At 38.2% G+C, this 24197-nt stretch overlaps 1 protein-coding gene and 1 long non-coding RNA gene across 2 annotated transcripts in view; both read right to left on the reverse strand.

Moving 5' to 3' along the window:
- The window catches only part of LOC147872313 (uncharacterized), a 160660-nt gene that overhangs the window by 39833 nt on the left and 96630 nt on the right, over positions 1-24197 (reverse strand). The window lies entirely within an intron of this gene.
- On the reverse strand, positions 4817-6834 carry LOC110829403 (uncharacterized). Its single transcript, XM_022063093.2, has one exon. The coding sequence runs from the start codon at positions 6290-6292 to the stop codon at positions 5537-5539; it is 756 nt and encodes a 251-aa protein (XP_021918785.1). The 5' UTR covers positions 6293-6834; the 3' UTR covers positions 4817-5536.

The following is a 24197-nucleotide window of genomic DNA, read 5'->3' on the forward strand; positions in this document are numbered from 1 at the left end:
GTGCTATATTTGGAATTTTGTGACACGTATCAGAGGTGTAGGGGGTGGAGGGACTGGAACAGAATTCCACGTGGAGCCTCCGTGTTGCACTGCATGTAGGTCATTGCACTAGAGGACGACGACCCATTCAAAAACTCTGGTCTGACGTCATAGGTAAAAAGGACCAATAGGACGCTAGAGTTACGATGTTGAAGGGGGTTGGATCTGACCTCGTTTCATTCATTAGTAGAACTTTGGGGTCATCCACGCGGCTAACTAACGTCATTTGTTTGTGCATGGTACCTTGTGATGCGTGGTGTGGTATCCCTTGATTTAGCAGGAACCAAAGATTATTAATCCTGACAGATGGTTCAGTTTTAGACCGTGGTTGTAGGATTTATATACGGCACAATACAGAGAATTTCGAAAAGCACTTTCATAACTGAAATCAACTCAGCAAAATGGACGAAAACAGAATGAGGGTGTTTGAGAAATAGGTGTTGACAGGATCTCAAAGAAACGATGCATGTTTGTGTCTCTCGATGGGGTCTGGTCTGTTAACGGTTATCACCAACACGGAAATTAAAATTCGGGCAGCATAAAAGGCTTGGAACTTCTTGACCTGCTGAGTAACTATTAGCTTATCAAGAAGGACTCTATTCCACGGACTTAGCTGGTACAAACTTCGCTTCAAGAACCCGGTGATAAACCTATTCCAGCAGTTATTCTTAACTAAACCCGGGTCTTAGAGGTGAGAAGTTAGCGTCCAGCACGGCCTAGATATAGTTGGTACAACGCAGTATGAAAATAACTTAAACAAACGCATGGTACAGCGACGTAATTAAAACTTTCAGCATTGCAGATATTTCAAGGTGATAGGTCGGTCACACACTCGTAAGCAACGCTCGGCACATTAACATTTGTTCAGCCAGACATTTTATTTTCTTTGGAGTTATTGATTGACTCCTGTATAGTTCATACGTCGCTGGACTTCAGTTCATTTATAGCATGTACATATGTTTTGGCAGTGATGTACCGCTCATAAGTCGGAAACAGCAGCTGTGTGCGCGAAGCTGGAGGCCATGTGCAATTTAAGACAATCCTCTCGAGGTACTAGGCGTGTCAACTTTGAGTTAAAAACAAACGCAGGCCTATGTATTAATTTCGTTACAGGACTAATAATTAAATCTGCCTTACAACTTTTGGTGCATACCCACAATATGAGGTGCGATCGGAAAGTTTCTAGACTGCGCCTATAAAAACCCGTACACTTATCTCAGGTATTAAATTCATCCATCACCCTCGAAGTAGTTCCCCTGGGAGTGAACACAACGATCCCAGCGCCGCTGCCAAGCCTGGAAGCATCCCTGGAAATCTTTCTTTGTCAGCCTGTCAAGCACCATCTGCGATTCTGCCTGAATCTCTTCTATCGTCTCAAATCTCCTTCCCTTTAGCTGAATTTTCATCTTTGGGAAGAGGAAGAAGTCACACGGCGAATAAGGAGGGTGCGGGATGACGGCCATGGTGTTTGAGGCCAAAAACTGCCGAACTTTGAGGGCGGTGTGCGCTGGCGCGTTGTCATGATGCGTCGCATGTGGAGTTCTTCCTTTAGAATCAGCTGACAGGTCCCATAGCCTATCCCAACAATGTCGCACAAGTCGTTGATGGTACGACGTCGATCTTCGTGAATGGCCTGCCGAATCTTCGTAACATTTTCGGGCGTTGTGCTCGAAGATGGTCGTCCAGAACGCTCGTCTTCATCGACAGAGGTTCGGCCATTTTTAAAACGTGAATGCCACACAAAAGTTTGTGCACGACTCATTGCGGACTCCCCAATTGCTTGCTTTAGCATTTCATAGGTTTCCGTAGCCGTTTTGGCGAGTCTTTGGCAAAATTTGATGCACACGCCATTCCGAAATCGCAGGAGGGTCGGTGTAATGCACTACCAAAACGCCCGTAACTAAGAAACAAATGCTAATTCGAAGATGCCGGCTGGCACACTGATTCACTATGAATGTAGGCCGCACCCCCTAGCGGCAGAAGCTCGTACTACATCCGGTTCGCCCGCTATTGACACAGTCTGGAAACGTTCCGATCGCACCTCTAAGCAGTTAAATCAGTATCGTACTTCAAAAATCATTTACATAAGATGCCTTTATGTTATCCTCCTGTTTCTTTCCCTGCAGTTCACCATCTCGCTTTCCATCAATAAATCTATGTGAATTTGCTCACTTCCACCCTTTCTACACGTTCAGCCAATCGTATCCTCTTAGATCTCAGAATCCTGATAAAGATAGGTGACATAGAACCGTGAAGATGTCTGTCTTCTGGTAAAATAATGGTAAATTTCTATCAGACTACAACGCGCTACAACCCAGAAGGCATCTAACATCGTACTCATCGCCGTAAGAACTTCTAAACCTATTTATAAAACCACGAAGTTCGTCGTTGCGTAATGCCCGAAAGGTTTCACTTGCTTTGTCTTCCACACACTTTTCAGAGTGTTTCGTTACCAAAAAATGTGTAAACCAACTGACTAAATAATGGTATTATTCCTTCATCATACGAAATGTTCTTCGGTACAGTGCAGTGTCCCGCAACAGGTGTGCCAACACAATGTTTTAGCTCTGTCACGAGTTTTCATAACAGGTTGTACATTCGAACGTTATTATTTGAAAATTACAATATCTTATCTTTCGTAATTAAAATTCGTAACACACACGCACACACTGTTTCATCATCTAGTTTTATTGAACGTGTTATGTTTTGTTTTCATTCTGTCTGCATTCCTACTAGGCAAGGATTTATATATACTTAAAAAATATTACTCCGTTGTGCTATGGTATGGGTTTTTATGGCATCAGTTGAGAAATTGCCACTTTGCAGTTTCATACAAGACCTATGTCAAGTATTAAAGAAGGAATAGGAACAGCAAACATAAAAGAATTAAACACTTTCATTTTAATATAAAATTAAAGTTTATTAGAACTAATTTATCTACTAACATCTGAGGTTTTACAAGTATATTTCAGGTTGATATGATACATTCTTTACAAGTAGTCATAATTATGTAAATCAGAGGTATTAAACCTGGGGTACGCTTACCCCCGGGGGTACGTGAAATTTAAAAAAGCACTGAATAATCAGGGCCAGATTTAATACATTATTTTAGATGTAATTTATTTAATTTATTTTAGATGTAGATTATATACTATGTATAACTTGAATTATACACCAACAACTTTGGGGGTACAAAGTTGAAGAGAAATTATATCTGGGGGTACGAGAACAAAAAAGGTTGAATACAACTGATATAAATGATACAATGTCAAACCAGGGCTCAGATCTAAACAACTGTGTTTATCTGTTAATCTTGTAAGATTAATTGACTGTAATTATAAATATAATGCACATTGGACATAAGCCGACATATAGTTTCACGAAGATGGGTGGCAGCCCTGCTGGACTACCGGCTGCTGATCGATAGTTGGAAAAGTTTATTATTGCTACGAATGAACTAATCACCAGAAGGATAATTTTAATAAACGGTAGCAAAAGGAATAATTTTGTAATACTTTGCAAATTGTAAATACTTGGGTTGCCGGAATCTTATTACAGAAATCAACAAATATTTAGAAATAAATGTAACAAAATATAACAAGATTAACAGGATATCGACTGAACAAACTGAGTATGTCAGTTAAACTGTACAGGAGGAAATGTTAAAATTAGAAGTAGGAATGTTGAATGCAACAGTAAACAAAGCACAAGCGAGACTTTTGCATCCAATAAAATTAAAATTATTGACTGTTTCTCGGCTGAATTTCACTTCATAATTGTACATAAAAATTAACTTGAAAGTATATAAGTAATTTATCTTTGACGAATAGGAATCACCAATATACTGTTCTGCAGTCTCTGGAAATAGTATTACACCAATACTGAAGTACATACATTGAATTCTGTTCGTATGTACTGATCTCACTAGACCTACATATAATAAATATTCTCGTAAATAATCTCAGTTACTTATGTGTATAAGAATGTAGTTACAAAGCTATAAATTATTATTTTTTGCAAACTAATTTAAACACGAACGAATAAAGTGTTCGCAAAAGATTTCAGCACAAATCTGTGGTGTTACAGGGCAGACGATTAAGCAGAAAATTCACTGCGAGATCCTCCGAGTTAGAAAGTCCATATTAAAACAGAGGCACGTCACTAAAAATATCTTAATTTGACTGACACACTGAAATCATCAGTTAATTGTATTTCTGTATAGACGTCTAAATTTGTTTCTCTTGTAACAAAAATTCATCTATACTGATTTAACCATATTTTCCATAACAACACAGATTTGTACCGAATATAGTCACTAGTAAAACATCTATAATATTTGCTATAAATACTGAAAAATAATTAGGCCCACAATTTTAATACGTAACCATGTAGCGTATTTTACAAATGTACCTAAGTGAATATAATTATTAAAATGCTGTAATTTTTTTGCATTTTATCTGAAATATACCGACTGTTTCCAATATAAAATCATATCCATAATTTAATTCCGCTAAAACTTCATTCTGTAACGAGGGGAATAAAGGACTAAATGTATGAAAAAAATCTGCTTCATATTTGTTTCGTGATTTCGATGTGAAAATCAAAACACTCTGAATTACCATTTCAAGTTTCAGTGACTATAATGTGGAAACCTATCAAGGCCCTAGATTTTTTCAGTGACGATTACTGCCTGCCTTATAATAGATATTATTACAGTATTACAAACAGTTCCTATAAAATATAAGAAATGTTGAAACATACGTTTAAACTTGTAATACACAGGAATAATAACAATTTATTATCTATACTTTGTGGAAATATTTGTGGCCCTTCCGTATATAAATTTCTAGTTCTAAAATTATTTACGTCAGCATGTGTATTTGAAATATATTTATCACAAATTTCACTATGAGAAATTACAAATTCCGTGATGTGAAACTGAATATATATATATATATATATATATATATATATATATATATATATATATATATATCCTGTAATATGTTGTTAATAAACTTACAGTTTTGTGGCGAATAAAATTCGCACTGTTCCTGAGATTATAACAGATTAGTCACTAATAAATGTTTTCATGCAGTTTTAGGCCAACATTAGGAATACAAACATTAACTGTCGCTTTGTATTGTCACATGTGATTACGAAACTGTAGGAAACAAATTAAAGCACGACTCTGATGAATTAACATCTTCATGGATATATTATAATATGTCTTAAACTTCAATTCTTCAGTTGTTGGCACGTTTTCAAAATTGTGGTATTGTGTTAAGCGAAGCAAATAGTTTGCAGAATGAATAAAAAACAAATGCACAGTAAAACACTTTATAAATACAAATTTATGTGTAAAGTGCAAATAATTTAATCAAAATTCTTTCTGGCCCACCATACCTGTTCTCAATAGTTTAGGGTTACTCGATGATTTGCTATTCCTCAGGGGAAAAAAAATGCAAGTCTGTAAAATATTTCACTTTTTAACTGTTCATCGGTTAAGACCAGGAAAGTGATGGTGGTTGCCAAATTTTGACGACCCACAACAGGCAACAGACGGTAGATAAAAACAACGATATCCCTTGGGTACTCTTTGTGTAGGTAGTCCAGATAGGCCCCTGACATACGTGTAAGTCACGGGGGGTCTTAGTATACTCTTCTTCTTCTTCTTCTTTTCACCACTGGCGTTAGTACCACTTGCCAGTCTGACGGTGTCTGTGTTTGAAAGCCTCGGAGAAGCACAACTAGCACTGTGACTTCTAGAACTTATTGTCAATGACTGAAAAACTTCTTTAAACGAAGATCTCTGGCGAAGACTTGAAGATGGGGATGATGTAACATTATGACGTGGTACATGGCCGCTACTTGTATCACTTCCGCTGCTACTTTCTCCACTATTTCCGGTTGAGTTTTGATGGCTTAAATCTGAACTTGCACTCCGGTGTACGAATCTGCCTTTCTTGCCACTGGGATATTTTTTACTCCTACTGTTTCTGCTGCCCGCCGATCCACAGGATCTCTCTTCCGAATCTGTCGACTGTGATGTGTTATCATCCTCCTCGTTGTCGCGAAAGTGCCGAGGGTGACGTAAATGTCGGCCGATAGCTCGAAATAGACCAATTCCTCTGAGGTCACGTGTTGGTGAAGAAGACATCGGGGAGACGCTCCTTGGACTGCCAAGTGAGGGTGGATTCAAAGACACGAATACAATTGACGTGTCTGCCTTACGGGATGTCTCTTGTTCCATTTCTCGTCACTTGCTACTCTCGAAATAATTAATGTAACCAATCGGCCTCAACGACTTTTGGACTCGCGTTCAAATTGTCTTTTCTGCTTTACAGTATTATTCGACACTTTTATTAAGTCGAAAATTATGATTATTAGGTGTCAAAATTTCTGCTGATGAATGTATTCAAATACACTTTAAAATACAGCAGCAAAGTACATTTTCATATATAAAAAATGTTCTATTTCATGATAATGTATCTCATTTAAAATTATGTTTTAGTACGAAATTGTACGAAACAGTTTTATATAGTTTGTATTTTGTCCACGAAATGTCGGATCCTCCGTAATAAATGACAATCTATTTGGAAGTCAGCGCAATTGCGATAGATCGATACGACGCAGCTGCAACAAGTCCACGCAGTGCAGCGTCCGGAAACGGACTGTGTGCTCTGCCGGCCGCTTGCCAGGTACATCACAGTCCCTTTCGGGCATGCGCAACAAACTTCCCTTACTCGTATTACCCCCAACCAGGTCAAACCAACGAACTCGATACAATATAGAAACAACACGTGATATTTATTGTTCAGAAGCTGGAAAACGATGGAAAAGGAAAGGTGAGGGGCAGCATGGAGGGATTTGTAAGAAATAAAACAAAATACGTAAGCAAAAACGTGAATCAAAATACAATGTGACAGAGGACGTTCTTCATACGCAAGAGGCAACTGTTTTGAAACACGTGCCACGGGGCAGACAACTGAAAAGCTGCATGGTACAGTAAAGTAAAGTAAAGTTTGTCCCACTATACGCCATACAGGCGCTTGGGGGGAGAGGAGGTATAGCTCCTCTCTTCCTTGACCTCGGCACTAGATGGGGGTGAGTGGTCAGCATCACGCCCCGGCCGGCTTTACCCCCGGGAAAGGACCCCCGGTACCCATCGGATAGGAGGCTGGGTGGGCCCCAGAGCCGGTCTGGACGCAGAGGCTAGAGGAAAAAAATCCTCTGCCCCCGTCGGGGATCGAACCCCGGTCGTCCAGCCCGTAGCTAGTCACTATACTGACTGAGCTATCCCGGCTCATGCATGGTACAGTACCAACCACAATTAAAATATGTTCTTTGCAAATTCTGTATTGTTAATAAAACATTCCGTGGTTTTCTTCAAAATTCACTAATCATGTGGTCTTACTGTTTTATTTAACTACACAGAGCATGTAAGTCCTCTGGAAGCGAACTCCACTCTTACGCACGAGGTCACACAGAATGGAAACCTTATAAAGTCCGAATATATAATTTATTTCATACAGCTGTCTTGTTGTCATTTTAGACTATACAAAGAATTACTACACCAAAGTTCCGTACTTTCCGAAAATCTATCACCGTACAACATCGCGTGGCGTTTTTGGAAGTACAAGTGATTTTACCCTACAAGTTTGTTCGTCCGCCATGTATGTATTACCGATTTTAGTAAACTGAAAAGTACGATATTAGGGTTGTACCAAATGGCATAAAGTCCATACCACATACCATCCAAATCCATACATTGGTTCTAGAGTTGATCGTGCGGTTACACAGGCGCGCATGATTAACCTTTTCTCATGCACATCGGGGAAAGAAAGCTGTTAAAGTTTAATAATGCACCACCTCAACGACTCCGCTACCCTCACGTGAGCTCAGCTCCAATAAATGTCTTCCCCGTACATTCCCTGAGAGTCAGAAATCCCTGCCCACCGACTAACCCTACATCAAAATATCCCGAGATAACCTTTAACCCCTTCCGCTCACCGAAGTGTGACAAGTTGTTGCACTGGGCAAGCTACTGGGTTTGAACCCGTGGCTACATCAGTAGAAGGACGAGTCGTGTGCGGGAGGGAGGTTACAATAAAGACCCTCAAGATGAGAACACGATTCCAGTGTCTGACGTCATATGATCACGTGACTTGTCGTGACAGCATAAGAACTCGGAAGACTGTTAATAATTAAAGTGATGGAGTGAGGGACTGCATTTTGCAGACTTCGCGATTCAGCGCAATGCACGTGACGATCGGCACGCCTACATCCTATATAATGGAGTTTCAAGTCTTTCAATCGATGAAACTCCATTGTTACCTTATTTACATGCTGTTAAACATTTCAATAAGAAAAAAAGAATACACGCATTTCTCCGCTTGGATTAAAAAGGCCACGCGTCCGTTTTGCAGGCCAAACAAACTTCGAAACAAAGTATGCACGTGACCCGTTCAGCTTGGCTCTTCAGATGTTTAATACATTCATATACATTCTTTGGAAGAGTACAAGAAAGTAAAGGATAATTAGAATTGTCGTTGCCATCAGTCCGTTCCAAGTGTCACGTATGAAAACTACTGAATAAATTTCGACGAAATTTTGTAATGGGGAAAATTTAATTTTTGTCCGTATCGCTTTAACATATGATCCCTAGTTCACAATAAACTAAGATCGAATGTTATCGATTTCCTAGACAAATCATTAGGGACTCAATGAAAATAACAATGGTATAACACAAAATATGAACTTATTGAAATAAATTTTCTGACTCCATGGGTTATGATAGGGTGTGATTTCGATTGTTCAAAGAAGTTAAACACCACTTCATAAAACTAAACGTTTACTCTACGCAGAGTTCAATGTCGCTTAGCCGGTGAAAAGCGTCACTGTAACGAATGGGAACGTACACCAATAAATACTAGCAAACTCTACAACACGCTTCTGGGACGAGCTGACAGTACGATTAGTTATTTAAAGAAATTCCCCGTCTTTTATGGAACCTAAAGGTTCATTATCCCCCTCACAAGAACCCCCTTCCAGTAAATATCTGAACCACATGTCTAGTCCACACCCTCTAACTATATTTCCCTAAGATCCGTTTTAATATTATCCTCAAATCTACGTATCTTCCCTTCAGGGATTCCAACCAAATATTTATATGTATTTATCACCTACTCATGAGCGGTACATGTCCCACCCATTCGATCCTGTCATATGATCATCCTAATAACAACTTCAGTGATAAGATTACGAATTATGTGATAACGTATTATTCTATTTCCGATTTTCCGTAATGAAAATCACAAATGTTTTGCCACAATTAAAATCAGGTAGAGATAAACTTTCACACACATAGAAAACAACAGGTAGAATTACACTTAAATCCTTTAATCCTTGTGGTAGCACGAGGCACTGTACGCTATTAAGTTTGCCCCGAATTTGCTAGAATTTAACTTGTTCTTAATTTCTTCTTAAAAGCAACTCCGATTCCAGAATATTCAAAACGTTGTCACATATTCAAAGGATTTGCTTTAATCGCTTTTAAATCATGACGACAGATAAACACGTGTTCTTTGCGTTTATTTTTACCAACTTCTATGCTAGAATATAACAAACATCTGTAATTTATCGTGATATTTATCTTCAACCAATGAACCAACATCATCAGCACAGACCAGAAGCTGATGTGCCCCATTCAATTCCAGTCTCTTTTTGATTTCTTTGACTTCCTACTATCATAAAGCAAAGCTGGAACACAACAACGATGCAGCATCTCACTGTTTCAGACGATTCTAGAAAGTAAATGCATCAGATAAATCTTTATCTGTACGAATCTTATTACAGATTTCACTTAAATACATTTAATTAGCTTAACTAATTTAACTGTTAACTTTATTTAATGAGAATTTAATACTTACTTCCTAAATAAATTATAGGCTTTCTTGGAGTCTATAAATATCTGCTACACACTCCTATTATATTCTCATTTTACCTCCATCATCTGAAGAAAGCAGAATTACTGATCAATAGTCTATCGATAACGTCAACATTGATGATCCGTAGTAATTTCATCTAAGAAAGAAGTTAACCTTGACAGAAAACGTTGATTAACATTTTTATGTCGTATTTACAATAACAGATTCCTTCTGCTGCTTTTGAATTCTTCCTTACTTGGAATAGAATTAATAATTTTGTAATGAATTACCTCCAGTATGGATAAGTTCTGCCAAAATATGATCAATGCCTGGCGACTTACATCTTTCCAACTTTTTAATTGTAATCCCAATCTCAAAAGAACCAGGCTTTGGTCTAGGTCATAATTCTCATCTTTTACCACTTCCTTCTTGGTTGTTAACCCTTCTTAAATTCATTTATTTACGACAAGCAAGCGAAAGCCTTCTTTCTATCGGAGGACGCTTTGAAACGAAGTTCAGGCCCAGCTCCGTAAGTAGTGAGCTAAGCTAGGTAATCTAAACACCAAACTTATTTTAGACAGTGACATTTCAAAGACTCTAAGCCTATTATAAAGGTCCATGACAGAATTTCATGCCCTATTTCCAGAGATTTCCACCGATATGAATTTCAAAGAAGCTCCTCTGGCAGTAGACTGGTTGCATTATGGTATGCAACTGTGCGAGATCCGACATGTATCGATACTGGAATGACGTCATAAATTCATAACGTTACAGGCTTTAAATAAAGCAGCATGGTTAAAATATGAGTTCGATGATCTGATATCGATAATACAGAACGTACCAGTTAAACCTCAATCCCAACTAAATACAAATAGAATTTGTAAACGTTAGTGACGAATGTAACAAGACTAATGAGTTGATATTGTTATCAAAAAAATTTGCAGAATAGCTTTAAAGCTTATGCTGAAAATCTCAACAATATCCGACGCCGGACATATTGTGTGTCGTGCACAATTCCTATATCCCGAAATCCCACACAATATGAAGTTGGTCCAACGCGAATTCACCAAAGGCACCGCTTTCGAATGTCGTGCCCCCGTGTTGGGAGAGGGTTTACTGTATTTATAACAAACGCCCTCTGTTCTTCAGTGTTAAACGCCATCTTTATAACAAAACTATCAAACGAAACTCCATTCATTACTTTACGCAAACATTCCATCATCATCATCATCATTGGCTCTACAGCCCTGCGTGGGCTCTGGACTTCTTCAAAAGCTTCTTCCATTCTTCCTCATTCACAGACAATCTGTTTGCCAGTCCGCCGTGAATGAGTCCATCCGGCAGTTGCTTCATCTGATTTCGTAACAAGTTGCTTTTTACAGGATTGGGTTGTCAGCCCCACGCCCAACCCCCAACCTGGAGGACCAGACCTCCGTATTTACACCCCCCGGGAGGTAGGGTGGCCCAGCTATACCCCCAGGCACCGGGTAGCTCGGGTACCTTCCCGTACCCACTGATGTGGGTCCCTGAGGGGCAAACATTTCAACACCAGAACAAATAGTCCTACAGAATATAGAAAATAACATAAATTAAAATTGTAATTTCGTAAATATCGCGTATATACCAGGGATATGAGTCGTGAAAGGAACGCTAGCATTTCGCCGCTGAGATCTGGGTTCAATCGCACGTAACTTCAAGTGTGATTCGTGGTGGACAAAGCGGCATTAGTGTTCGAGTAGGGTCTTCACCTGCTAATCATCGTTTCACCATAACTCCATATTAATCTATCACCGTCCCACGAGGTGTGCAAGCAGTACAGTCCTCAGGAGATTTACCTCTGACCTATCATTTTTCTGGTCGTGGAGTAATGACATTTTTATAAAGAAAACAAGAAATGGATGACAACACCAAAATAATGCACATAACTTGAATTATAGATCTAGTTCAGTAATCTGAACAATTTTTTTCCAGTACGACGAATATTGAAGACAATTCGTATTTTCTAGCTGGAGAGTCAATAATTTAATGTACGTTGGTATGAAAATTTTAGTATCGTTAAACTATATTAAGTATATATTTTGGAACAGCTGAAAAACACATCCTGTGCCTCAATATGGTCTTTATTTATGGCTGTTTAGCTACTGAAGTTTGTACATTTTCTCACAGCCAGTTACGATTTCATGGTACGATGAAATATTACCGAATTGAATTCATCCATCGACTCTGCATTTATGAAACCATTAACAAACACTCGGACAAACAGTGAGTGACACCGATTACACAGTATTCACTTCCGGGTACAGTGTCATCGATTTTCCATGGCCTGTACCAAACAGAAGCACCGCCTAGTGACACAACCGAGAAACTCTAATTGAGTCCATAGATTATGTGGAATACTTCTATATACCACGGTTGTCTAGTGGTTAGAACGCTGGCATTGTAATCCTGGGGTCCCTGGTTCGATTCCCGGTGGTGCCTAAATTTATAATTTGTGTTGGTATCACGGAGTTTTCCTCCGGGGCTTCCGCGGTTTCTCCGTGGAATCCAAACAATTACTTCACATTCATCATCATTTACATACAGAAGAAGGCAATGGCAAACCACTTCTGGATCATCTGCCGAGTAAACGGACTTATCGTCAGTCAGAACACTAATAAGCCCGCATTCAGCTCGCACGCCTGTGTTTAACGCCGTATAACTTTATATGGCTGATTCACACCGTACCACTACGTATCTCGCTTACCGCGTCGGTTTGAAAGACGTGTAATACAAGTTGCATACAACACACATGCAAATCGGTAATGTACGATTTCTGTTCCACGGACGCTTAGGTAACAAGACAAGCACTTTGTTAATAGCTCTTTGATGACGGCAATCCGGCCGCCATTGTTATCTGGGCTGCAGGGGTTTACTTCCGTGGTTTCTACATAACAGTCGTTAAATGATGACGTATAAGCTGTTGGGTCGGTGGACGCATAAATCAGAAATAGGTTCCTTGTTACAGAAATCGATATTTTACAAGCCAATTTCTGACTTAAATGCCGCGACCGTATATATATCTGGTAGTTAATTGATGAAATTAAATTTATGGAGACTGTGAACCCCGAAGAAAATATTTAGCAGCAGCGTTTTAAGGCAATAAATAAGTTTTTTTTCCTTTTATGTGGTAAAAAGTAAAGTTTGTCCCACTATACGCCATGTAGGCGTTTGGGGTGAGTGGAGGTATAGCTCCTCTCTTCCTTGACCTCGGCACTAGATAGGGGTGAGTGGTCAGCATCACGCCCCGGCCGGCTTTACCCCCGGGAAAGGACCCCGGTACCCATTGTAGAGGAGGCTGGGTGGGCCCCAGAGCCGGTCTGGACGCAGAGGCTAGAGGAAAAATCCTCTGCCCCCGTCGGGGATCGAACCCCGGCCGTCCAGCCCGTAGCTAGTCACTATACTGACTGAGCTATCCCGGCTCATCCTTTTATGTGGTACAAACACCAATATCCACAAGACGACTGGACTCCCAGATGACAAACAATCGCAGAAGTTTATTCTTGTGTAAAACGTAGTTAATTTTATGACAAGATTTTAAGGAACTACTCATCGTGTTTCACAACTATTCTTGTTCCTGACCGCGTAACAGCGTTAAAAGTACAACTAAACGAACATGTGGAGTAGTAGTACCGTACCTTGTATATTACCATCATTCTCCAAGCTATTTTTTTCTGAGGCTTCTGTACGGTATGTTTCTCATTTTCCCAGGAGTGGAGGTGAAAATGCAAGGAACTCCAAAGAACAGAATCCTTCTTGATAAACTAACAGTCAAATATCCCCATAGACGGAAGATTTTTCACCGTGTTCATAGCAACCGTCATGTCAGAGGTCATTTGTCATGTTTCGTAATGAATTAGTCTTTTACGGTATGAAATTGTGAGACTTATACCCAACCCCAAATGTGGAGGACCACCCCTTGCCGGCTGTCCATGCTTGCTTCTTAAATATGTAAGTGCTAGCCAACATATCCGGAGACAGTCTCATGCATGCGTAATCTGTCAATGAGCCAAATTACGTTGACAAGGGACAGATTATGACGACGATAATAATAGTAATACCATGGGGTACAGTCCTTCTTGAGAAGCTGTTAGCCACTCAGTTAAGAAGTTACCCGGCTTTTATGATACCCCAAAAGTTTATTAACGCGTTCAGAAGAGCCTTACACCGGCCGCTATCCCAAAACAGGTACATAGGTTTCAGTCCACACCACCACAATCAATTTAACAAGCCGTAATACTGTTCTGAAACATCGCCTCAGTTCATTACAGTCACGTTGTATATTTTTTATATGGATAAGAAAAATGGTTACAAATATTTCAGGCCGTGTACAACTTGTAGCAGGAATACCTTCACAGGAGGTTCTGAATATTTTGGATGAAGACCATTCTGACGTGATTAAGTAAATTATTATTTCTCGTTTCGATAATTTCATTGAAAATACTAAAAAGTAGACTGATATTTCTCTAAATTTCAGACAGTCCTCAACCTAATTTTCTCTTACGCAACATCATTTACAGTACTTATACACTTAAATCCAATTCTAGTTAATAGAAAGTTACTGTTATTATAGTGCTTGGCAGTTAGGCAACCCAATTAACACTACTGTGGGTTGCATAATAAGAAGGTGTATAAAGTGGCATGAGCTGAGACTGGATCATAATGTAAATAACAAGAAAACGAATGAATGGGTCTCTAAGGATATTTAAATTATTCAATGCCAAATTACGTAACACAAACAAGCTACTTCAGATGTGCAACTGTTTTCTGGACCACATGCAAAAGTGTGGACAGAAACGAAGTAAGGAATCGAAAATATGACTGTCTTCTGAGACGTGTAGCCTGGATTATATATATATATATATATATATATATATATATATATATATAAAAGAAATATGATTTTAGGGTGTAGATTAAATTCGCCTGGTTCAGGATACGGACAATTTGCCTGCTCTTTGTGAACACGGTAATGAACATTCGGGCTCGATAAAAGGAAAGTAAATCTCTTGACTAGCTAAGCGTACCGCTGGCTTTTCAAAGAGTCTACTCCTTGGAGATAGATGATCATCTTACGTGTGGATTCGTTCCGCCACTGCAATCTAACAGTATTCAAATCATTCTCGTATCAACCGATTAGACTACAAGAGATACCGCAAGCAACCCTAAGGTCACATCTACCTCTCTGACTGAGGTACAGAGGATAACATTAACATAGATGTTAAGGAACTAGTAAGTAAAGATGGTAGATAAATAGACTGGCCCAGGATAGTATTCAATGGTATTAGCTGTGTTGATTTTTTGAGTTAAGCTACCAGACATGTTTAACATTCATCAAATGAGACTAAAGTTGTGTATCACATCACCATTCACTGAAGTTAAGGGTGACAGGGATTCTAAGTGATGGCTAATTACGTGCGATTTGACAACGCCTGAAATCTTAACTGCGCCTGTACTGGGATCGAACCTCGTGAACCTAGTATGCAAGTACCAGAGACACACACACGGAAAAAAAACAGGTAGGAACATGTACTTTTTCGTAGACGGATATCTGAGCACATTGGCTGTAATAACAAAGACACAGCGATAACTTTCACTGCTAATGCATAGTCATCTACTTCTGAAGGCCGCATTGCTTTCATATAAGGTCAAACATCTTATCGGCATAGTTGGCTTAGCGGTTTCTGACAGCACCTTGAGATGTCGCTATGACGTCACAAAGGATATGTGTGTATTGTAGAATGTACGCAAAATAGAACGTTTAAATATAATACTTTCGATCATTTAGAGGCCGTACCACTGATTGGTCATCCATCCGCGGATCCCTACCACCTGTTAGGAAGCCTTAAGACGGTAGGAAGCTAAGGATTAAGTCAGACTGAACGAAAAATTGAAAAAAAAATTCAGTTTAAGTTAAAGTATGAGAACACGGACTGATGAAATAGAGCAAATCTAAATTACTAATAAGTTTACATTGTCATCCATGTTTTTTGACAGTTGCAGAACTATTTGAGATTTTGACTTGATAATGTTCTTCAACTTCCACGTCGTTTAGATTCCTGAGATTTATTCCATTTTATTATTTTACTTACTTAAAGTCCCTCCTTAACCGTAGCAACCACATATGTCGCTGTTGCGCTCACTCTCTTCAAACGCTGGAGAGAAAACTGTACTTGAATTCCACCTTTTATCTACGAAGACGATAGACTAATTACGCATCTGCCCATCAAGAGACGTCGAGGTGCGTTTATAAATTTTGTTATATGTGAATACTGTACCTTCCGAAGTCAGACTTTTTCATGGTAAAGTTTACTGTTAAAACCTCGTTACAGTCACTAATTTCTTTTAATTTTGGGATTAACAGTTGAAAAACGTTTCGATTAGTATGACAATACATTATGTCGTTTTAGCCGTAAAATAAGCGTAGGCTAAATAATAATAATATTATATAATACATGTAAAACGTACTAAAAAATGTATTTAGGAAATAGCTGCTGCACTATATACCACAGGGGTGAGGTTAGTCTCGGGTACATAGATGTAAATACTCTATAAAGTGGTGAATATATGGAATAATAATAATAATAATATTAGGATTATTCTCTTTTTTAACGAAATACTTAATCGTTATAATTTAGAAAAAACTGAAGAATGAGATGAAAAAAGTAAGCTTTGATGGTATTCCCCTAAAACATAAAACACTGATGAAGATGACGCTTATAAACACGCCTAAAACTGGAAATGTCATTAAATGGGACAGAAATAATTTACAAACACGACGTTTTATATTGTGAATACCTCACCGGCTTTCATCTGCAGGTACAAATGTATTATTGCAGATATAAATACTTTTCCAAAGAAAATGGCAAATCTACTTGTATTAGCAAAATACTATAAACCTGTAGAGATTATTAATGAGATTAGAAATGTGAAATGAATTCAGGATTTAGTGTAATCACGATTATTGCAAAGCCTTTCATATTACGTTAACATTCTACATTATTTATCCTTGTATTTTATTAAACATTCACTACGTGGACAAATTTTATAAATAAAATGTTGGGGATCTTTGTTAATTATATATTGTGTGACTGCCAAAAAATTTCTTTTGTAAAATAATTCGATTTTGAGAACAACAGTCGACTTGAGCTTCATGTGAAATAAGTGTATATTTCCCTGTATCAAAGTATACATAAATGCAATTAGTTTTTTTGGAGTTTTGAACCTGCGGGCTGGCAGGTAGAAGAAAGAATGGACACGACCTTCCCTACTTACAGTAATTTCAAGCATTTTGTATAAAGAACTCATAACGGGTCAATTAGGTACAATAATCTCTAATAGGATCCTTGATGACCTTTGATGGTCAATATTGACCTACGCGGCATGCAGCATCAAAAGCGTGGTCATTACAACGGAGTGGACTATCTGGCGACTAATAACATACACGAGCATCAAACACGTGGCATGCGTTCAGAAAAAACCCAAAGGAAACATGACTATTGTCAAACTAAGAAAAGAAATCTTCGGTAAAAGATAATTATTTCGTAAACTAACAGGCCTACTTGAAACGTTCTGTGTATGGTTATTCCAATTTTCTTTCATAATTGGAAATAGGATTTTATGGTCCACGTGATTTCTTTCTCATTCAGATAACAAAGGAGTTAGAATCACAATGCCTATATACTGAGCTGCCTGCGTACATAATTAATGTCTTTATTTCTTGAATAACAAGCTAAAGAATCAGTTTTTGTACCGGAGATTTCTTCAAATAAACTGTATTACAAAAATAATGAAATTGCCTACTCACATCTTACACATCTTTCACAAACTCTCTCTTCATTCTTGTAACTACGTTTTAATTATATTATTCTGCTATTGATATGCATCTTTAGTGAACTTCATAAACAATGTAAACAATAACAATGTGAACCCCGTAACTGATGAAAAAAAGCTACTGCACTGCAAAGTACAGACACTGAATTCTTCTAATTATAAAATTCAAATTATAAAAACGAAAGGATGCGACATCACACATCTTTTATATTATTCACCGCCACGGCGCATGGTAATAGGTCGTGTCAATGACATACAGATCGCTTCATGCATTATCAATCCCTCTGCGCGAACAAAGCACTCGTTTTATCTAAGATCGCGCAGCCACGAGGATCAACAGAAGGTAATTCTACCGTTATCTCTGTATAAGGCAGAGGACTTCCATAATAAATGCTTAAATAAAAAAGGGTAATTAAATAGATATCAGAAAGGATTAACAACACAACAACAAATTTCAGTTACGTCCTTACTTATAATGACGATCAAAATTAATCAAAATCCTCCTATAACACGTGCAATATATAAAAGTTATGGCATCCTCAGAATAATCGAAGCTAAACCAAAATTAAAAAGCGATCGTCCTGATAAAGGAGGAACTAGTTAACATACGTAATTCCTTACGATGCCTATCCGTCTGTCACAGAATGCCCAAGTTTTTAGATTTATCATGTTGAATTACCTTCACTTTTAAATCAGAATGTAATTTAATTCTATATGAGAAGTTTGGTCAAAATTTCGTTCACCTGAAATAAGACGAACACAAGTATTTAAATGGGCGCAGACGATAAAAACGTAAAATTGTAAAGAAGTTCTTTGTCCTTTCACCATAATTATTTGAATTATTGTTCAAACCATTCTACAGAATTATTTATACATTGAATGTGATAATTTAAATAATGTAAAAAGATAATTATTTATTTTCATCCGTCTTATCACAATATTTAAAATTTCTTATAATTAAGATAATAAAATATTATTGATGTTCCATATCGATTGATCGATTTACACTTTGGAACATCCTTTACACAACATGTTTCAGTTTTTATAAAACCATCTTCAGGTGTATAAGATTTTCGAACTTAAAACTCAAATATTATTCCATTTGGTGATGTTTTATGCCATTTGTTTTTCGAATTTGGGCGAGGTGTTGTACACCTGAAGATGGTTTTATAAAAAACTGAAACATGTTGTGTAAAGGATGTTCCAAAGTGTAAATCGATCAATCGATATGGAACATCAATAATATTTTATTATCTTAATTATAAGAAATTTTAAATATTGTGATAAGACGGATGAAAATAAATAATTGTTAGACTATTCACAATATGACGCAATTACACTATCTTATCTAATGTAAAAAGATAGTTTCAAAAGAAATAATTAAGATTTGAGGAGAATAATATAAATCTTCGAATATAAGGCATTCAGCTAATTCACATAAACTACTACAATAAAAGAATTCTAACAGCTCTACAATTAAAATGAATTCGAGGGTATACAAAACAATTTTAATATAAAAATATAAAAAATATGGAACTGTAAGGCTGACAATGGTAACTTACAAAACCAGCGCTGATAAATAACAGTTAACACTTGTGTAATTTTTCACAATTTTCGTGGCATCAACAGAAACACTTTGTGTAAAGCGCCCATTTCTCTCTCACTTCATGCCTTATAAAAAAATGATTGTAGGAATATGGACAACGTCTAAATTTGAAGGCTGCCTTCTTCTTATTCTTCCCTTTGCAATTCCCTAGCCCCAGTCGTCTGTCGTCCACAAGTTTCCCTGGCAACTGTCTAGCAAGTTTTTTGAGGGTAGGGATGGTGGTAATGCGTTTAGCAACCAAGTCGAGGCTTTGTGGAAAGCGGTTTTGTCGGGAATTGAAGTGGCATGACAAGCGATGTTGAATGTTCTCCTTTAACACGGAGACTAAATCAAACATCTTCAGCGTACAAAGCCAAATAACGGCTTCTGAAGACATCGGGGTGTAAAGGACACAAGTTCAGAAAGTATATTTCGTGCCGGAAAACATATATCCCCATGTGTTCTTAGAAATCTGCATTTAGAATCATTAAATTTGCCTTATTCAATAGTTTCCACATTGGCCACCAGACCTCATCATTTCAGTGCCTACCTTAGAATTTCTTCATCCGTAATCTTGTTATCACCGCTCGTAGGTATTCAAAAGTATGATTTTGAATTCGTGCAGAATATGACAACCGCCACATAAAATTTAAACCAAAATCCGTTAAGTGGTTCTCGAGTTGCATCGACTGCACACACCCAGCCCATAATGCTTTCTCGCTACGCACTTCGTGCAAAGAACGCATAACATTTTCAATATTTCGAAATCCGACCACTGCGACACCTATGGTGAATTCATGAGCTTAATAAAAAGCTTTTGTCAATCATGTTTCAACTGGACAACGCGTAGTAACGTCACGTTGATCCTTTAACTACAATTTAATTGTTTTTAAGGTTCTTGTGAATATTACATCCAACGTCTGCACTGTCTCCATCAAAAATTGCGACAGTTATTCACAGCCATCTCGTTTGGGAAAAGTCAATCACGAAAATTCCTAAGTGCGTCATTCCACCCTTACCCACTAAGTTGATCTGTATCTGCTGGCTGTTAAAACGTTTATTTTTGAAAACGAAGTTCTTAACAGTGAACCGATAGGAAGTAACCACCTAGTACCCGACCTTGCACGCTTCATTAATTTCTAAACGCACTCACGAGAGATTTTTCTTGTTACTGTTTCTTAAAAAAATTAACTATTCTTTAGGTGGAGTCAAAACATTCCAATTCACACAAGCTTATAACATTCAAACTATTCAAGCATGCATTCCTTTGTTATTCAAGGTTATAATTTAACTTTCCGAAGTTTTGTTTCAATTCATAAAACTACGTCATAACAGTCTACGTAAAACAAATGAAATCAAGCGCAGGTTTTATCAGTCAGGAAAACTGATGAAGTATTTATATTAATTCTGATCATAAGTTTCACAAAATTTTAACCACTTCATTTCTCCAATGCATTTTGTAGGCAGATAGGAAGACAAATCGGAAGAAAATACGAATCCGTTCTTCTGACCTTCATCAGGAAGGAAAGTTCTATGATACAGAAAGAAAAGAACAGGGGGGGGGGGAAGCAGTTCCATATCTTTTCATGGCGAATGTTCCTTTACTTAACCTTTATAAGTTCATCGGAATTCAGTAAGGATTTGTATAGTAAAAGTGGTTAGAATGGAAACCTAAATTAAAAGCTTATTTGTCTTTAATGGAAAAAATCTCCAATGTATTAATTTGTAAATTATCTGCTTGAATATTTTTTTTAATTAATACAATTTTCTTCCGTTGTGCATCTTCAAACCTTTATATGGTGTATTTATTACTCTAACACTTGGTAAGAAATTGACCAATATAATGTAACATAGATTTCTGAACTGTATTCGGGATCATTAAGAGGCCGACACACGGTATCCAGGCTAATCGTGGAATATGCTGTATTTATCTACATATACAGCAAACCAACATGAAATATCCGGGTCTCCAGGAATAAAGTAAGCTGCTTTAAATTTGTGTATGGCCCTGAGCTTCGAGCGTAAAGCTTCAGCGTCCGACTTACGATCACAACGCATTTTCAACTTCTGCTCACGCAAGGTCGTGTTATTTCCTTACAGCGGTACTCTTGCACAATCAGGTTTTACTGTGCTTAGCACGAGTTAAAAAAACTAATGGATAACAAAGCCATTAATCACTATCAACAGGAACAAAGAAGTATTAAATATGATAAGTGTCCACGCACGTCCTGACGGAACAAAACGCAGGTGTGTGTTATTAATAATTTGAATCAAGATATCTGTCTTCTGGGTTGTTGCGCAGTGTAGTCTGGTCGATGTTAACCAACGTTTCAGAGGTCATACTGCCTCCGTCATCAGGGCGATGAGTATGAAGATTTCTGTCTTCTGGGTTGTTGCGCTGTGTAGTCTGGTAGATGTTAACCAACGTTTCAGAGGTCATACTGCCTCCGTCATCAGGGCGATGAGTATGAAGATTTCTGTCTTCTGGGTTGTTGCGCTGTGTAGTCTGGTAGATGTTTACCAACGCTTCAGAGGTCATATTGCCTCCGTCAGCATCTACCAGACTACACAGCGCAACAACCCAGAAGACAGAAATCTTCATCTCTAAAGTTGTAAGTTTGAGGTTTTCACAGCAGTGAATCCGAAGATGGCTGTCTTCTGGGTTGTTGCACTGTGAATATTCATCGCCCTGATGACGGAGGCAGTATGACCTCTGAAACGTTGGTAAACATCTACCAGACTACACTGCGCAACAACCCAGAAGACAGAAATCTTTATCGCCCTGATGACGGAGGCAGTATGACCTCCGAAACGTTGGTTAACATCTACCAGACTACACAGCGCAACAACCCAGAAGACAGAAACCTTCATACTCATCGCTGAGAAAACCTCAAATCTTACAATTTGAATCATGTTCGATATAGTGTGGCTAAGAATCAAAGTACGGAACCAAAAACTTAATTTCCCTAAAAATTACAAAGATATGCACCATAATTTTACCGCAGTCAATGGTTTGTCTACGAACTGATTCCTGTGACATTAATCGAAAAGTTAAAGATATGACAAAAACATTCACGGTGTTGGTGAGATTTCAAGTTCGCATTGTGCCGATTGTGGAGATGTTGCCTCTGAAACGTCGGCAAACTTTACCAGACTACGTGGCGCAAGATCCCAGAAAAAAGACGTCTTATTTTTTGTGTTCTCTTACCCGCATAACACACAGTTCTTGTTTAAAAATCTTTCAACATTTGACTTACCCTCTACTCATCAGCGGAACTCTATTAGACGCCTACACTACACATATTTCAGTATCTATAACCTGATTCTATATCCTCATACCCCAGACTTCAGTTATAGGGTTGTAGGGTATCGAAACGTCCGATATATGTTCAGTACAAATTTGTATTGCATTCTGTGGGCGTCTTGTATTATCCAAGGCAAGACTTCTATTTTCGATGTTGAAAGAATGAGACGCCATTATAAAGAAGTCTTTTACATGCTTTTAACAAAATCAGCATGAAACGGTTACGTCTGCTCTAGCTTATTCAGTGTTTCACTGCCCGTTACTTTCAACGATATCGTAATGCCATGCCTTGCCTTGCTTCTAATCCTCCTGGACGCGTTACAATACCAGCGTCGTCAAATATCTTCAAACCCTGACAGTCGGATTGTCTGCTAACTAAACTTCAAGATAAAACAAAGCAAATCTGCATACCTTCAGTATCATCAACTCCAAGCATCAGAGCCGAGATCCTGATAAAATCTTTGCCCTGTTTCGTAACCTCGTTTACATTTTACAAGATGGCTGTCTTCTGGTATGTTGCTTACTGCCTTGAGGATGGAGGCAGTGAGCAACTATGAAACGTCGGTCAATATCAACCAGATTACACGGCACATCATTCTTTATTACACCCACGTCACAATCGTATCTGTGAGAAACGGACGTTGAGTCTGGATTTTATTTAGAAGAACCTTTATTCCGCGACCAGCCACGTGCCGGGTCAGAGATGAAGTCGCTAACTATCGAGGGCATGGCAATGTGAAACTTGATCAGATCTATCTTAAACCTCTTCGGGTGATGATGATAGATTAGTGTCAAGCAATGGTGGAATAATGATAAGCGGGATAAAATCTATAGAGAACTCGAATTAAACTCTGCTTCAGTATCACTTGATCTACCACGCATCTCATTTGAAGTCTCGGTGAATGAACCAGGGTCTCAGAGGTAATAAGGCAACGTCTGCCCGCCTAAACTGTCGTACGGCTGACGGTAGAAATGGTAAAAGAAGTTAGAAAGGAAAGAATGAATGAGAATAAGAAGTCTAGAAAGAATAAAAGGCTACCTGTGTTGTAGTGTATCAGCTGTTGATGTTACCTCGCTAATGAACGACCAGATTTAATCTAAATTCTAGCCTGACTGAAGTTAGAAAGTATCTATACTTCATTAACGCATTAATTCCCATACAATTCTCTCATTGTGACCTGGATGTCAGGGTTACTTAAAGGAAGGGTATGGCTTGTTCACCTCGTTTACGTCACGACCATCGTGCGCAACTTCGCGTTTCTATGATTCTACAAGGGTAAAATATACTCCGATGTGGAATATGGAAAATTTACAAAAAGTTACATTCAGACCGCCTCTGAGACCCCCGAAGCCTTCCACCAAGACGGTACCTCGGTCTCTTTCACTGGAGATAAAATGTTTGGAGCATGGAGTTAGCCACTCATTTCCAACTAGCACTGGAGTCAAAATACGAGTTCAACCTCAACTCTTA

Source organism: Zootermopsis nevadensis, unplaced genomic scaffold (genome assembly GCF_977971745.1).
Source record: "Zootermopsis nevadensis isolate Lab colony 2312 unplaced genomic scaffold, Znev_1.0 Znev_ptg000028l, whole genome shotgun sequence".
NCBI lineage: Eukaryota > Metazoa > Arthropoda > Insecta > Blattodea > Termopsidae > Zootermopsis > Zootermopsis nevadensis.